This window comes from Carex rostrata, chromosome 32 (genome assembly GCF_964058835.1).
Source record: "Carex rostrata chromosome 32, lpCarRost1.2, whole genome shotgun sequence".
NCBI classification, from domain to species: Eukaryota; Viridiplantae; Streptophyta; class Magnoliopsida; order Poales; family Cyperaceae; genus Carex; species Carex rostrata.
In genome coordinates, this window is record NC_135949.1 from 3,022,314 (window position 1) to 3,039,193 (window position 16,880).

Genomic DNA, 16,880 nt, shown 5'->3' on the forward strand with positions numbered 1-16,880 from the left:
AAAAGTTACGGTGCTATAGCGACGCTATATGAACATATATAGTGTCATTTTTTTATCCACTATGACGCGATTAACACTATTTAAATCTTTAGTTATAACAATTCAAAGAAGGTTGAGAGTACAGAAAATAACATGCATTCTCATAAATCTTAAAATTCATGCGACAAAAATAAATTTGTCAAAAGTTGAAACAACTTCAGTAATATTGAAATCAAAATCATATGAAAACACAACTTCACTTTTCAGAAATAAATTCGTCAAATACAATTTTTTTATTATCACTTGAACTTTTTGTCAAATCAAAGCAATTAAGACACGAGTATGAAGCAAGAGCTAGTAGCCAGACATCATTATCCGTTGCAGCAAATACAATTCATGCTTCTTTGTACATTTTGTCTCCGAGAAAATTAATGCTTAAACTTTGCTTTCCCTTAGTAATACCTGGATCACATTAATTGTAAACAATTCCAAATCTGGAAGAACAAATATATATTAGAATATGACTTTTCATTCAAATTATTTGTATTTCAAAAGAAGAAAAATATTTATTCGGGATTCTAGGTGATCAAGAATTTAGTGACATCATATTAAGATTAGTTTTCGTAGCATGCCTTTAGGGTTCCTGAGTTAAATCATTTCCATTTATTAATGACTAGTTATTAGAATTTATAGATTATAATCCTGACCTTTCTATAAACCATTTTCTCCACCTATTATCAATTCAAATAAATATATTTTTTCTTTACAAATTAATTAGATATTTTATAATATTAATAAGCTTTTATGTTCATGCCTAATTTACATTTTTTTATTTAAAATGAAGTTTTATCTTCTTTTTTTTCTAAAAAATATAGATTTTGTTGTTGTAGTATTTTGTAATTAACAGTCTTACTTGATTATCATTAGTATTATAAGAAAAGAAATGTTACATTTTAACACATTAGTTTCATTCAATATCTCAAATTGTTAACCATCAAATTTTGGTATGCTCTTTCATCAGAAAAAAAAAAGGACTCAAATACAATTAGTAACCATATAAAATGCTTATAAATAAGTATAAAAATGAAGTAATATTCATGTATGCCTTACCTATCAATATCAAAGATAGGCATTTCACCTTTCATGCGCAGTTGGTAAACTTTGCGTGACAAATCATTAAAAATATATGTTTTGGTTCTTGGACTTCAAAAATAATTTTCAATATGTTAGGTAAGCATCCATGTCAACAAATTAGTATTGGTCCTGCACTAGTACCTTTATTAGGAAACTCAGTAATAAAAAAGTTTACAAATTATCTTTCATTCTGGAAAGCTAAAATAAATTGTTCTTCCTAAAAATTATTCAACAAAAAATATTCATATGGAGTGCAATACATAAATTTTTTTGACTTCCATTAATTCCTTGCATGAAAGATTATTTAACAAAATATTTTTATGGATGTTCCCCTAATTCCTTGCATAAAAAAAATATTCATATGGAGTGCTATACATCAAAATTAGTTTAAATCTCATTTGTTTTTTTAAAACTAAAAATTTCGCAAATTTCTCAAATTTTGTTAGTTTGAAATTCCGAAACTAAATATTAAAATTTGATGTACCGCTAATTTTCAGAATAAATACCTATAAATTTTCAATAATATTAAGGATTTTGATTTTTGTTGATTGTTATGAAGCACTCCTTTTATGGTTTGAAGGTCAACTGAGTTGGATTTATTTAAGACGAGGTTTCGTGGCACAATTGAGGGTCAAGGGACAATGATTAAAGTTGAATAAAGCTTAAAAAAACCACAAACAAAGATCAAGTGGTACATCCTTTAAGGTCTGGTACATGTAGGTACCAACCAAAAACATATTTTTTGTAGGTACAAAAATTTCATTCATTGGTTAATCAGTCCACAGCTGAGGAAATACCACCACCGGTACACCAAGTAGGGGTGTTCAAACGGTTCGGTTTAATTGGTTTTGGACCGAACCAAATTAGTTCGGGTTAAACGGTTCGGTTATTTCGGTTTATTGGATCGCTTTGGTTGGCTTTTCAAAACCGAATTATAACTTCGGTTCGGTTCGGTTTGAAAAATTTCAAAACCGAAATAACCGAACCGACCGAACTTTCATATAATATGAATTTGATCGGAATCACCCCGGTTTATTTCTTAATCAATTGCTTTAAATGTTTATTTCTAAATATCTTAGTTTATTTCTTAATACTCCAGTTTATTTCTTAATATACTTCGGTTTATTATAAATCAATTGTTTTAAATAAAAAAAATTAATATATTTCGGTTTAAACCGAACAAACCGAAATAAAACTTCGGTTCGGTTCGGTTCGGTTGCAATGCTAATTCGGTTCGGTTCGGTTCTATTTTTAAAACCGAATTACAACTTTGGTTTGCCAAGTTCGATTCGGTTTCAACCGAACTGAACCGATGAACACCCCTAACACCAAGACTAAGAGCCTCCACAGTCGAGTTGATCCACCCGTAGTGGAACCACTAGTACAAAAAACCCCTTCACCGACCCTTAATCACCGACTGTTTTAACCGAAGCATCAGTGTTTCTACGCCTACACTGACCCTTTTATTAAATAATAGTCAGTGTTGTTGTTCAACACTGACCCTTGAAAAACAGTCAGTGCTTGTTATCAACACTGACGGTTTTAAAAAAAAAACAGTCAGTGTTGGTTGTCAACACTGACGGCTTGTAAAGCGTCAGTGTTGGTTGTCAACACTGACGGCTTGTAAAGCATCAGTGTTGAACACCAACACTGACGCTTTAAAAACAGTCAGTGTTGATAACCAACACTGACTGTTTTTTGAAAAAGCGTCAGTGTCGGTGCTCAACACCGACGGTGTTTCAAAACCGTCAGTGTTGATATCCAACAGTGACGGTTTTGAAAAAACCGTCGGTGTTGAGCACCAACAGTGACTGTTTTTCAAGCGTCAGTGTTGAGAACCAACACTGACGCTTGAAAAACAGTCACTGTTGGTGCTCAACACCGACGGTTTTTTCAAAACCGTCACTGTTGGATATCAACACTGACGGTTTTGAAACACCGTCGGTGTTGAGCACCAACAGTGACTGTTTTTCAAGCGTCAGTGTTGGTTCCGTCAGTGTTGGGTCTTAATTGTTTTTTTTTTTTCAAATATCATAATTAAAAATATATTATTTTGGTTTGAACATTTCATTGAACACATGTAATATATTAATTTATTTAATAAAATCAAGTTAAAACTTAAAAATCTTTCAAGTTTTTACAGATACGAATTTAATAATTACAAGATAATGCAAGAAGACAGAGAATCCTAAAGAAAATCACAAGTTATATGAAATGTGATTTCAACCGGGATTTTATGTCTGTTGACAAATTTTATAAGGAAATCCAATTAAGTAATTTGTGGATATTTTACAATACAATTATGTCTTCCAAAATTTATAATATATTTTAAACTTTGATTAGTTGTTAAGGAAGTACATACATAAATAAATAATATGATAATTTAATTTATGTTAAACAAAATAAAAATATGTTAATTAGAAACTTATAATTTTGTAAATTTAAATTATAGATAGATTTCATGTTAGTCTTGAGAGGAAAAATGAAATTAATTTCACTTGTATATTTAAAAATAAATTGTTAGCAATGTATAACTATTTGAGAATAAAAATTTATGCACTGTGTATATTTTGTAAGATATTTAATAATTAAGTTTGATTGTTTAAATTTAATTTATAGATGCAATAAATATTTTATTGTTGTAATTCATAAAATATAAATCCTACCTTTGTACTTAAGAACACTCTAGTTCTACTCGTACTTAAGAACACTCTAGTTCTACTCGTATAGAGTCCGTATTTTTTACACAAACCAATCTACAAAGCTTGACATATTTTTTTACATTTTTTTTTTAGTTTAATTGAAAAAAATTATTACTAAACTTACCAAATAAATCCTACCTTTTAATGATGTAGGGATTCATCGTAGAAAAATTTATGAAAATTGATGTTAATTTTACTGTTTATCAAAATATTAAATGAGTAGAGTTAAAATGTAACATTTGTTTTATTCTCAAGTTATTCTCCACTTTTTTCCGTTTTTAAAATCTAAACAGTCGATCGGAACCGTTTAAATTAAAGAGCACTACATTTATTGTCTTGTATCAAAGTTTGATCAAAATTCGTTTTTATTTATTCATCCACCTAGTTAACTGAAAATTGAAGCATCATATGGCCATAAATCATTTACTGACTGTTTATTTTCAGAGCCGTCAGTGTTAAATCATTTACTGACTGTTTTTATAAAAACAGTCAGTGTTGAACACCAACACTGACTGTTTTTAAGGCGTCAGTGCTGAGCACCAACACTGACGCCTTAAAAACAGTCACTGTTGGTGTTCAACACTGACGGTTTTTAGAGCGTCAGTGTTGAACACCAACACTGACGGTTTTTAAGGCGTCAGTGTTGAGCACCACACTGACGCTTTGAAAACAGTCAGTGTTGGTGTTTAACACCGACTGTTTTTATAAAAACCGTCAGTGATTTATGTTTTTTTAATATATCTGAAATTTTGGAAAAAACGCGCGGCTAGAAATATGAAACGCATGTCCCTCTCCGCCAAAAATCGAAACCCTCTCCGCCAAAACGCCCAACCCCAGACAGCACTCCCCCCTCTTCCCGCGCGCCACCCCTCTCCTCCCTAGCGCCCAACCCTCTCCTCCCGATCGAGACCCTCTCCTCCCACGCGCCACTCCTCTTTGAACAACGGCATATCGCGCCGGCAGCCAAGGAGTGGTGGGTCAAGAGACTCTCCAAGTCTGGATCCTTCAGATCTGGCTTCAATTTCTCTTTCTTTTGTGTAACTCGATTCAGACTTGTTTGCCTTTTTTTGTTTGATTTTTAACCTTGAGCTTGTTTTGAACAGATGAAGATGGAACTTTAGAGATGCCACAATCAACAACCACCCGATTGAGAGACCACACGAGCAAGAGAGACCGGGACAGAGAAAGGGAGAGATTGAGCCGAGGCAAGAGGAGGCGAGACAGCATGGCCCTCCATGGCGGGCGTGAGGAAGGAGATGACAGCTCTGACAAGAGTGTCGATGAAGACGAGGATGACGAAGAAGATGATTGAATTAGTATGTGATTGAATTCTAAGATGATCTCACAAGATTTTTGTTGGGTGGGTTAATTATCATGACAGGGTGGGTCACAAGATTTTTGTTGGGTTACAATTATCAAGGTTTCTGTGACAATTCAAGGTTTCTGTTCATTTTAATTTGATGTTCTGGATCTATTTTTGTTCCCAATTTATTTGTAAGGATTTAATTCTGAGGGATACAATGTTGCAACCTTGATCATAATTGTAGTTTTAGTGATTTTTGTGTTCTAAATTATCAACTTTTTCTGATCTGATAAAAAGGTGCAGGAATTTGGAATTTCAAATGTTAATTTTTTTTGTTCTTATGGTGATAGGATGGCAGTTGTTTTTACCAACCTTGGCTCTCAGTCTGGGCTCCAGAAGCTCAATGAATACCTCCTCACACGCAGTTACATCTCTAGGTAAGGTCTAATTTTGGCATTGACTTTGTGATTTCTACTTGTTGAATTGTTAAATTAGGTACCAAGAGGATGACCTTGCTGTTTATGCAATTCTGAACTCGGCTCCCTCTTCCGAGTATGTCAATGTTGCTAGGTGGTACAGCCACATTGATGCCCTTACAAGAATTTAGAGGTACTTGTTGGTTTTTAAGTCAATTTAAGTCAATAATGAAATTAAGATGCTGATTTTATATCATCAGCTCTTATAACAAATGCTTGTCAATTCATGTAGAACACCAAAGGTGAGAGTTGTTAATTGCAATTTAGCATTAACATAGATGTTTTCTTTTAATAAATTGATCCTGATTATAAATGAGATAGCATTTGCATTAGCATTGACTGAGTCTGTTATTATCTTTGATTTCTTAGTTTAAATGAGATAGCATTTGCATTATAATTATAAAATGAAGTAAAATTGAAACTTTTGGGTGCAATTTACTGATATCAAAAGTTAAGATTTGCTACTTTTTAGTTAGTTTTCTGTTGCATGGTGCATCTTATTCTTTTTTCTTTTTTTAAAATAATGTATAATGATTCTTCGTTGCTGGTTTCTGACTTTGTAATTTTGAAGTTTTGAAGGGTATATAGAAAATTAACCCCTGTTAATTTGTTAATACTTGTAATTTTGGTATTGTGACTGAGGAGACAAAGGGTGTGAAGTTGTTATATAGTTAGAAATCAAATTTATTATTTTTTATTACTGTCATGTGCAAATAGTGTTCATGGTAGCTAAGGGTATAGAACTTAATTAAATTGTGTCTTACATTTCTTTTTGTTGATTTATTAATACTTGTAATGTTCAGTGGTGTGACCGAAGTGGGAAAGGGTGTGAAGATTGAATGCTCTGTCGTTGTTGAGGAGTCTCCTGTCACACCTCCAGTCACAGAAGCAAAGGTTATTTATAATCCACCCATCAGATTTTGTTGTAGCTTCATTCCAAAACTGTTGTAAGCTATAACTAAATTCTTCATTCTATTTTCAGACACCAGCAGATGAGGATGACAATGACGACGATGTTGATCTGTTTGGTGAGGAGACCGAAGAGGAGAAGAAAGCAGCTGAGGAGCGTGCTGCGGCTGTCAAGGCCTCCTCTAAGAAGAAAGAATGTATGAATTTTTTTCTGCATTTGTTATGTAAATTATTTTAAATGTAATGGCCTTGATTCATTTGTTACGTAAATTTTTTTAGCTGAGCAGTGGGAACGAGCCTTGCTTGATTCAAAACAATGCTTCAATATAACCTGAATATTGTTTTACACTCATTTGAGATAGTAGAATCATGCCTTTTTTCTTATATATGTAAACACTTGAATTTTCTAGATCTTGTTTAATTTGTGTGGCTATGCTAAGTAGCAACTAATGTTGGTTTCTATTGATAGCCGGGAAGTCGACAGTGCCGTTGGATGTGAAGCATGGGATGATGAGACTGACATGAAGAAGCTAGAGGAGATGGTCAGGAGCGTCCAGATGGAGGGTCTCCTCTGGGGTGTCTAATCTATTTACAAGACATGTAATGCTTTGTAAATTTTATTATATTTGCATGTTTTATTCATATTTTAGTTGTATATTTTTTTTATATCTGTCATGTAAATTTTGTTATAGTGTGTTCTTTGGTGAATGAATCTATTATGTTGTGTGTTTTTTGGTGAATGAATATATTATGTTGTCTAAATTATTTGTATGATACATTGTTTAACATCAATAAATGTTAAATAGTAATATATGGCTAGCAAGAATATGGAGGCTAGCCCAAATATAAACATAACCATGCCGAAATTTTTATATCAACACTGACGCTTTTTTAAGCATCACTGTTGAACATCAACACCGACGGTTAAAAAACCGTCAGTGTTGGTGTTCAACACCGACGGTTAAAAAACCGTCAGTGTTGGTGTTCAACACCGACGCTTAAAAAAGCGTCAGTGTTGTGCTCAACACTGACTCTTTTTCAAGCGTCGGTAAAAGGTAACCTTCACTGGCGTCGGCTTTACTGACGTCGCTATAACAGTCGGTGTAGGAGTATTTTAACAGTCGGTGAAGGGGTTTTTTGTACTAGTGAACTCCACTGTTGATGGAACTCGATTTTTTTCTTTGGTTTAGAAGTTAGCGCTGAGGAAAAAGAAAAAAAATCGGGTACTTCTATAAGAACAATCTATCTAATATCTTATATTATTTTATATAATATCTATAAAGAAAAAAACATGCATTGTAGCCTACAATTATATTGTAGGCCACACCTAGAGAGAGAGAGAGAGCGACAGAGCAAGAGCGATGTTCTTTTGTCATCATTTGCTCTCCCCACCTAAGAAATTATCTTGTGACAGTCAAAAGAGTGAAAGAGACACTGTCTTTTTTTTCAGGAGAGACATTGTTAGCCCCTGACAATATTTTCAGGAAACAGTGATCGAAAGGGACAAAAGTAGAAATGAGTATGATTTTGATTTTTTTCAACAAACAGTGATTGAGAGGGACAAAAATAGAAATCTTGTCCGTCTCGATCACTGTTTTTTGAAAATAAGTGCGCCAACAAACAATGAAAGAGAGACTGTTGAACAATTGTTGAAATAGAAATGAGTATGATTTTTATTTTTATTTTAAATTTACATTCAAGCTCTTTAACTTTGTTATATTATTATGGGGAGCTTATGCATGTAAAAGAAACAAATTAATATGATTTCTATATACTTAGTAATAATAATAATAATAAAAAAACTTGAGGTGACTTAGCACCCTAAAAGAACACATCATAGTATATACCGAATAGTATACGTGTCTTAGTACTATCATAAAACAACATACTAAAATTCAACATAACATATATAATTAATTCCATATGAGCAAGAAATACTTTATTTCATATATAGCACCAATACATGTCATGATAGAATAACATACTAAAAATTCAACGAGCCAGATTTATTACACACCCAGTAGTACTTGACTGATCGATGATATACCAACTAATTAAAACAAAAAACCGACCTGGATCAATCCCAATACAACTCGATTAATTGTCTCAAATATGATCAAGTAATGCATGATATATCAGATAGACAACTGCTCAACATAAAGCAAATTGATAAATTCTCTGATGTTGGCACACTTAGTGAAACCATCAGCGGTGTAATTGTACATGAATTGGATTGAACAGCAGATATTATAAATCCTCTCTGTAACCGCTGGGGAAAGAACAGTACTTGGCTTAAGGAATGCTCCATTCACTTGCATCCATCCATCCTCGATCCGGCGATTAAATCTGATAATCGTTTCTTCCTTTGATACATTGTGTTCGTTCATATAGCAGTCAACTAGGTTTGCTACTTGCCCGACTGCAATCTCACGCTACAGTGAAAGTTGATCATGTTGTTAATTAAAACAAGTTCTATGTGTACAAACATTAATTATCAAGTTGTTGTTCTTATTGAGTTATTTCAATAAAAATCAGCCCTGCATGCAGTTATCCCCAATTAATTAACATTACTAATTTCATTCATTGACATATATGCCTACCTCATAACTAACAATGTCGTCGGACAATCTTCCGACCTCTGCTATGGCCCTGATCGGATCTGGGTTGCCATCAACCCACTGGAACATTTCTTTCGTAGCACCGCTCCCAATTCCAATTAGAATTGTACAACACAAATTCCTGTTGAATGAAAACAGAAGCCCTAATTCTAAGCATTCCTTGAATGATGGAGAGTAATCCTGTGCATGCCACTCGGCATCTTTCATGCACGCTCTGGAAAAACATATCAACTGCACCATCATCGGTTATGGTTAGATTTAATAATGATAAGGTAAATGAAATCTTATGTGTGTGTGTGTCTATATATATATATATATATATATATATATATATATATATATATATATATAGAGATGGGCTATGGTGCATTGCAATGCATAGGCCATGGTGTGCATTGGACCATAAATTACCGATTCAAAGTCCAAATGACCGATCCAAACCGTTCATCTTGTTCTCCATATTAATATGTACTTGGAGATCAAATTTTACATTTTTTGGAATTTTTTTACTATTTATTAAGCCACTTTGAAAATCGCTGATCCAACGGTGGCTTCTGATTTTACTGTTCCAAACAGTCACCGTTGGATCAGCGATTTTCAAAGTGGCTTAATAAATAGTAAAAAAATTCCAAAAAATGTAAAATTTGATCTCCAAGCACATATTAATATGGAGAACAAGATGAACGGTTTGGATCGGTCATTTGGACTTTGAATCGGTGATTTATGGTCCAATGCACACCATGGCCTATGCATTGCAATGCACCATAGCCCATCTCTATATATATATATGTCTGTGTATGTATATGTATATGTATATATGTATATATGTATATATATGTATTTGTATGTATATGTATATGTATATGTGTGTGTGTGTACGTGTGTATATATATGTACATATATATATACGTATATACATCTATATACGTATATATATGTACATATATATATACGTATATATATGTCTGTATATATATGTAGATGTATATGTATATAGTATGTATATGTATATATGTACGTATCTATACATACGTATATACATATATATGTACACATATATATACATATATACATAGGTACACATGTATACATATATGAGTTGGGAAGTTTGATTATGGTAATTGAAATCTATACCATTGAACTGAAATTATTAAGTTATTTACTTTGCATTTGTCTTAATGCATACCATTTCTTTCAGGTAAGAAGCACGGTACTTCTCACTAGGCTCGAGTGCAGCCTCCGTCTCTTCAACAAAGTTGATACACTTGAGATAGAAAATTTTCAGGTACTCTGCAGGAAACATTTCAGCACAACTCCTGTCCCATCTGCAAAATTAATAACATCTTTGGTGATCCATGCTTAATTCTAATTCACATAAACGTGCATGCATGCATGCACACAAACGCATGCACATTCACAGTGAGCATATATGACAGAAGGGAAACCTCTGAATAGCATCAGTCAGGAGTTGACACTCTTCGAGAGTTCCATAGATGTCGTAGGTGTCATCGAGAAGTGTTATGAGATTGATGGCTTTTGTTGCTATAATACGTGCTCGTGAGAAGTGTGGTTCAAAATAAATAGCTGTCATCCAAAAAAAACTTTCGACTATACGATCACGAGTGTATCCAAAATTCTCTTTCAAATTTAGTTCGTTCCACCATCTATAATATGAAAGATACATGAAAGATGAATCAAATTAGTTAAGTCTAGAAAAACATAAGATTTAGGAGTTACAAATCACCATTTGAGCAAGCTAGAACACATTACATATTTGAACAAATGTTTAGTAAATGTTGTTGCATGTTACTTGTAGGAGTTATACATGAATTAGTATGATATGCTGCTGTTTATGTAGGTATGAGCCAATTATTAGTTAGATAGAAAGAGGCAGAACAAGCAAGGATATATATATACAATCAAACTCACAAAGAAACAATCCTCAGTTCTTCACGGTGAAGAGCTTGCACGATGTCGAAGTCTAGCGTTGCCAGCTCCAATATTATATCATTTGGATTTTCTTCTTTATATTCATCAATGTACCATCTTGCCTCAAGCCTCTTCATCATCCTAGGCAAAGGAACCTGGAGCGCACGAGATACTTGATTCTTCAAAGGATATTCCAAATCGTGAACCAAGTATTCTAAGCGCTCCTTCGTGAAAAAACTGGCCTCTTTAAGTATGTCCTCGCCATCGGTTCTGAGGCTAGCAGCATTATATAAGCTCAACAATCCCCTAGAATCTTCGCTTACGGTCGAACAAAATCCCCCTTTGTCATCCTTAAACTTGAGAAATTCATCTGATTTTGTAACAGTGCGGATATATATTTAAAAAGATGTATGTTTTAAATAGATATTTCACACATGGTTAAGGTACAAGTTTTACACATGAAATTAAGTTCTACAAAGAATGCGATTAATCAGGAAATCATTAATAAATTATTACCTGCAGAGACATGAAAACCGTGCTGTCTGAGTAATCTGAAACGAAGCGCAACTTCATGAATAAGCTTGTTGTTACTTTCAAATTTGGCATCATTGAGTGAGGTTAGCACCTCATTAATCTCTTTCTCAAAGTGATAACCTATGCCGAGGCGTTCAATTGTGTCGATGAGGTTCATCCTCTCAAATGTATCAGTAGCAGATTTTATAACTTTTCTCACTTCTTCTTTTAGCTCATCTTCTCGCTCTTGCAACCATTCTTTCGACTTGTGCACCAATCCAGTCACACAAGAAATATATATTAGATTTAGGATTATACATATGATTAATATGAATGTATATAGTAAGATGAGGATATCACGCCATAATAGGTTTGACAATTATAGGCAGACGTCAAATTTGATTTTACTTAGGCGGTAAAAAAAAATGCTCTGTTTTGAAAATATGAAGTATGAAAAAGGATACTGCTGCTCTATTATTGTAAGGTTCCAACAAGTTCTATTAAAAAAACAGCCTCATATACACTAGTGGAAAATAAGCAATCAGGATCGGTTATATAAGTCTATTAGTATCGGAATATAACCGATCTTGATGAAGGCGATACTGATACTATCAGGATCTGTCACACCCCGCGGCCACGGGTCGTAACAGTCTCCCGCCGTAAGCATACGATGCCGTGTATGCTTACCAGGCAATTAACAAACCAATCCAACAATTAAGTATAACACAAGTTTATATATATATATAATCATCAGAGTATGCAGTCTGGACAGTAATAATACAACGAAAGTATCGCATCCGGATACCAACCATGAGGCCTACCCTATATCTATACAACGAAATATCTAGGGTCCTGAGATGGTCAGCTACTATGGCCCACTACTCGCGTGCCTCTCCGGAATCAATCGTACCTGTACCTGTACAATAACCGGGAGGGTGGGGGTGAGAATAAAATTCTCAGTGCGAATTTGCCACATTTGAATTATTGGACTTGCAATCAAACTCTATATTCAAAGATGAAACCCAAACAATAAACAATGCAACAGTTATATAAGAAAACATAAATAACAGAATGCCACTACTCGACAACAGTTAATCAACCTGAAACACAGTTTACGGAATTTCAATATGGATTTCAACACACAACATGTACTTTGGCTTAACTCGATTCCTAACGCAGTTCAGTTGGGCTTGTAGCAATTACAGATGTTCTCTCGAGCTGAACCGTTATCAAACCCACATCTGTAGGGTTACAAGCGCCTACAGATGGCCAACCAAGCTGGACCCTTTATCGGACACCCATCTGCAATTGCTGTTTGGCTTAACCATTTTCTAAGGTCCGGTTACAAGTCACCAATACAGGTCAACTTGACACATATGCAACACACGGACTCAAAGTTACCTATACAGGTCAACTTTGTTAAATCTCAAGCAAATATATCTCAAAGCCACACATATAGGTCAGTCTCGCAAATTCTACAGATCGACGCATAAGTCAGCGGCGTCACCTGAATCCAGCCACCTAAACAGGTCGGTCTGGCAAATTCTACAGATCGACGCATAAGTCAGTAGCGTCACCTGAATCCAGCCACCTAAACAGGTCGGTCTGGCAAATTCTACAGATCGACGCATAAGTCAGCAGCGTCACCTGAATCCAGCCACCTAAACAGGTCGGCCTGGCAAATTCGTAAACACAGGTCAACGGATAGGTCACCGTCACCTTATCCAGCCACCTAAACAGGTCGGTCTGGCAGATTCATTCACATCAAGAACAATTAATAGAACTAATCAAATAATAACCATACCAACATGCCAACTAATCTTAACCGAACAATTCAAATCATTCTCAGTTATGCAAGAATCAATCTACAGCATGAATTCCAAAATATGCAACAATTAATCATTCAACATGACAAACGAATAAACAGTTTAATTCCTGAAAATAAAGTATCAAACAAGTCCAAGAATCCCGCACCTGTTTGACGAGCGTACCGCTTAAGCTAAGGATCGGACGTCTCGTATGGTCTCGCAAGTTCTTGCTCGACCGAGCCTACACCTATATTATACGTATACTAGGTTTAACATTGGTTCAGGATCGAGGAGTTTAATCGAGTGGTGCTAGGGCTTATACCTTCCCTATTCAATTTCTATGTTTTTGGTATCAATTCGTTCGGTTCATTATTTCTTACCAAAATCCTCTAAAACCACACAAAATTCATCTAGGTCCTCGGGACCATACAACTCTCCATTTGGTGACCATCAATCACCGGTTCACTACTTTGGTTCTCGGTTCATTTCAATTTACCGTTTGGTTAACCCTAATTTGGTCAAAACCTCAAATAGGCCGTTAAATGTTCTAAAAATTCACGATCAGGAGGCAACCCTACCGATTACAAGTCTAATTGGTCGGGTTAAGCAAATCAAATCACGATTATGCCAACTTTCAATTTTGGCACGAAACCCTAGAAATCAGATTTCATAAATCGGAAGAAATCGGGAAAAAGAATGACAAACAAACTAGTAAGAAGTGTAGAGGAACTAGTCCTCGAGCAATTCAAACACAAATCTCGGGTTTAAAATGAGAATCCGAGAAATCGAGAAAATTCGAGGTTTCGAAAGCAAAAAGGAGAGAAAGAAATACCAAATAGAAGGGTTCTGAGAGATCCTCGGCTACTTTCTCGGTTCCAAACTCGATTTCTCGCAACAATCGGGAGTCTGGAAGAAACGGAAACTCACGGGATCTTTTCCTTCTCTCTTAACCGAAAATAACTTAGAAATGGGGATAATGGTGAAGTGAGAGAGAGAGAAGGTTTAATTTGGGTTTTAGGGTTAAAATTACCCTGAATGCAGATTAGCCAATCCGCACTGCGGGTTACCTAATCCGCACTCGAGACTTAGTCGGTTGTCAGCCGAATCCAGGAAAAGTCCGAGCCTACTGCGGATGAACCTGATCCGCACTGCGGTTCAACCTCATCCGCACTCACTACTTAGCCGATTTCAGGAAAATTCAGTGCAATACAGAAATTCATGAGTGCGGCTAAACTCATCCGCACTGCGGATCCCTCACCCGCACTCACTACTTAGTCATTTTTTTGGCAAAATTCCAGAAAAAGCCTGAGCCACTGCGGATGGCTTCCACCCGCACTGCGGTCAACCTAATCCGCACTGGGGCTATAAAATTCCGAAATCTCGAAATTTCGACGCGGTTTCAATTCACAATTAACTTACTTATTTAGGGAAACCTTAATTAAGGTTTAAACCTCCATTTTATTAACCCAATTTACTTGATTCTTTCTTTTAATTCATTTCAATTTAATTGTAAAAATTTCGTAACGTAACAGGATCGGTTTCATATTTTATAGCCAACCGATCTTAATAAGTGTTATCTAGATCGGTTATATCTCAAAACCGATCTCGTTAATTTACTATCAAGATCAGTTATAGATAAAAACCGATCTTGATAGTTAAGTATCTGGATCGGTTTTTCCTATAGCACCGATCTTGATATAATTTTTCAAATTTATATATTCCTATATTTTGAGATATTAAGATCGGTTCAACATAAAAAACCGATCCAGATACTTAACTATCAGGATCGGTTTTTATGTATAACTGATCTTGATAGTAAATTATCTGGATCGGTTTTATGTTTTTATTTGAAACCGATCTAGATACTTAACTATCAAGATCAGTTTTTATGTAAAATTGGCATACCACAAGTAGGGGTGTCAAGGGATATGATACTAGTACAGGAGAAGCATTTTCATATTCATACATATTAAGAATTGACCTTACTCATACTCTATTATTACCCATCAGGAATTGGCTTTATCCTAGCATATCCTTATCCTCTAAAATTTTCAGGTAACGAAACAGTAGCAGATAAATAACAAATAATACTATAATAATTAGTTTTATTATATTTTACAAATATAGAACAAAACATTAAACTCATTCATTTCACACATATGCAATCAAATTACTAAAAAAAATTTAAAAAAAATGTACAATCCATTCCAACTAAATTATTTTTTTATAAAGAGAGAGAATTTAAAAATATAAATATCTCTTTAGATAATAAATTTATTTAACTAAATAACAAAATATGCCAATAAAAATAATATTTTTAGAGTGAGTCTATGGTACTATGCATATCACGGGTTGTTACTGTGCTACGGCTCTATGTTCGAGTTTTCAAATCCTAACGGTCGATCCAGACCGTTCATCTTGTTCTCCATATTAATATGTGTTTGGAGACCAAATTTTATATTTTTTGAAATTTGTTTACTATTTTTTTAGATATTTAGAAAAACACTTGATCTGAAAATTCTGGACCATCCAAAAACAGTGATTTTCAATAAATCTAAAAAAATAGTAAAAAAATTTCAAAAAATGTAAAATTTGGTCTCCAAACATATATTAATATGGAGAACAAGATGAACAGTTCGGATTGACCGTTAGAATTTGAAAACTCATATATAGAGCCATAGCATGGTGCCAAATCGTAATATGCATAGTACCATAGACTCACTCATATTTTTAACATATCTTATAACAAAAAAACATACACTTAATAATAAAAGTACATCGCTAATTTTTTCTCATATATCATCATATGAAATATCACGCAAATAATTTTACCATTATTAATTATTGGTCAAGAATTATCATATAATTTTATTTTATATAATTACTCTATATGGTAATGGGTACAAAATAATTTTTACTTGTACCCTTGTTTAGCTAATGAAAAAAAAATTATCTGTATCCATACCCAATAAGCTAACGAAAAAAAAAACTTACCTGTACCTGTCTTATCAAATACACTATGGATGAATAGAGTAAACCATTAAAAGGGTACAATGACACCCCCAACCACAAGCCTACAATTTCTCTTTATAGAATTACAAATACTTATATACTATTGAAGTTTCTTACTATTATGATTATTAAGAAAAAGAAAAAGAATGGTATATATATACTTGCGGAGGCGCCGGAGTGTAGGTTGTGAAGAAATCAGCCCATGGACTAGGCTGATAGGTATAAGACTTGCGCCCCAACTTATTCGTCTCCATATCTCTATCTATATGTTGAGCTCAATAAGATTAATATACAAGTAGTGTAAGATCATGTTGCTTATATAGAGCTAGTTATGCTTAGCTGGCACAAGCCACCCTCATCAGCTGGACCCACCAGATTTTATGCATTTCTGATAAGAGATAAATATCAATTTTGCTTCGCAGTGTGCTATGTCCACATTTTGCATGTGCTCTGTATCTATATATATCACATCAAAAAATACTATTTTCTGAAAGGAA

General features: G+C 34.2%; 1 protein-coding gene and 1 pseudogene across 3 annotated transcripts; one reads left to right on the forward strand and one right to left on the reverse strand.

Annotated features, from left to right (window-relative positions):
* Nucleotides 1-5,189: 5,189 nt before the first annotated feature.
* LOC144547797 (elongation factor 1-delta 1-like) lies at nt 5,190-7,243 on the forward strand (annotated as a pseudogene). Its single transcript, XR_013509151.1, has 6 exons — nt 5,190-5,254; nt 5,469-5,555; nt 5,614-5,727; nt 6,398-6,488; nt 6,577-6,700; nt 6,973-7,243. The product of XR_013509151.1 is annotated as an elongation factor 1-delta 1-like (transcript).
* Nucleotides 7,244-8,531: 1,288 nt separating this feature from the next.
* On the reverse strand, nt 8,532-16,674 carry LOC144547899 (alpha-humulene synthase-like). 2 transcript variants are annotated; one of them, XM_078296579.1, is made up of 7 exons: nt 16,545-16,674; nt 11,567-11,828; nt 11,051-11,420; nt 10,567-10,785; nt 10,308-10,446; nt 9,104-9,352; nt 8,532-8,935 (listed from the first exon to the last, which is right to left on the reverse strand). In XM_078296579.1, exons 1-7 carry the CDS (start codon nt 16,635-16,637, stop codon nt 8,639-8,641), a joined length of 1,629 nt encoding a protein of 542 aa, XP_078152705.1. In that variant the 5' UTR covers nt 16,638-16,674; the 3' UTR covers nt 8,532-8,638. The 2 variants fall into 2 exon arrangements, with proteins under 2 accessions (XP_078152705.1, XP_078152706.1); XM_078296580.1 differs by lacking the exon at nt 16,545-16,674 and having other exon boundaries at nt 11,051-11,400; nt 11,567-11,792.
* Nucleotides 16,675-16,880: the final 206 nt, after the last annotated feature.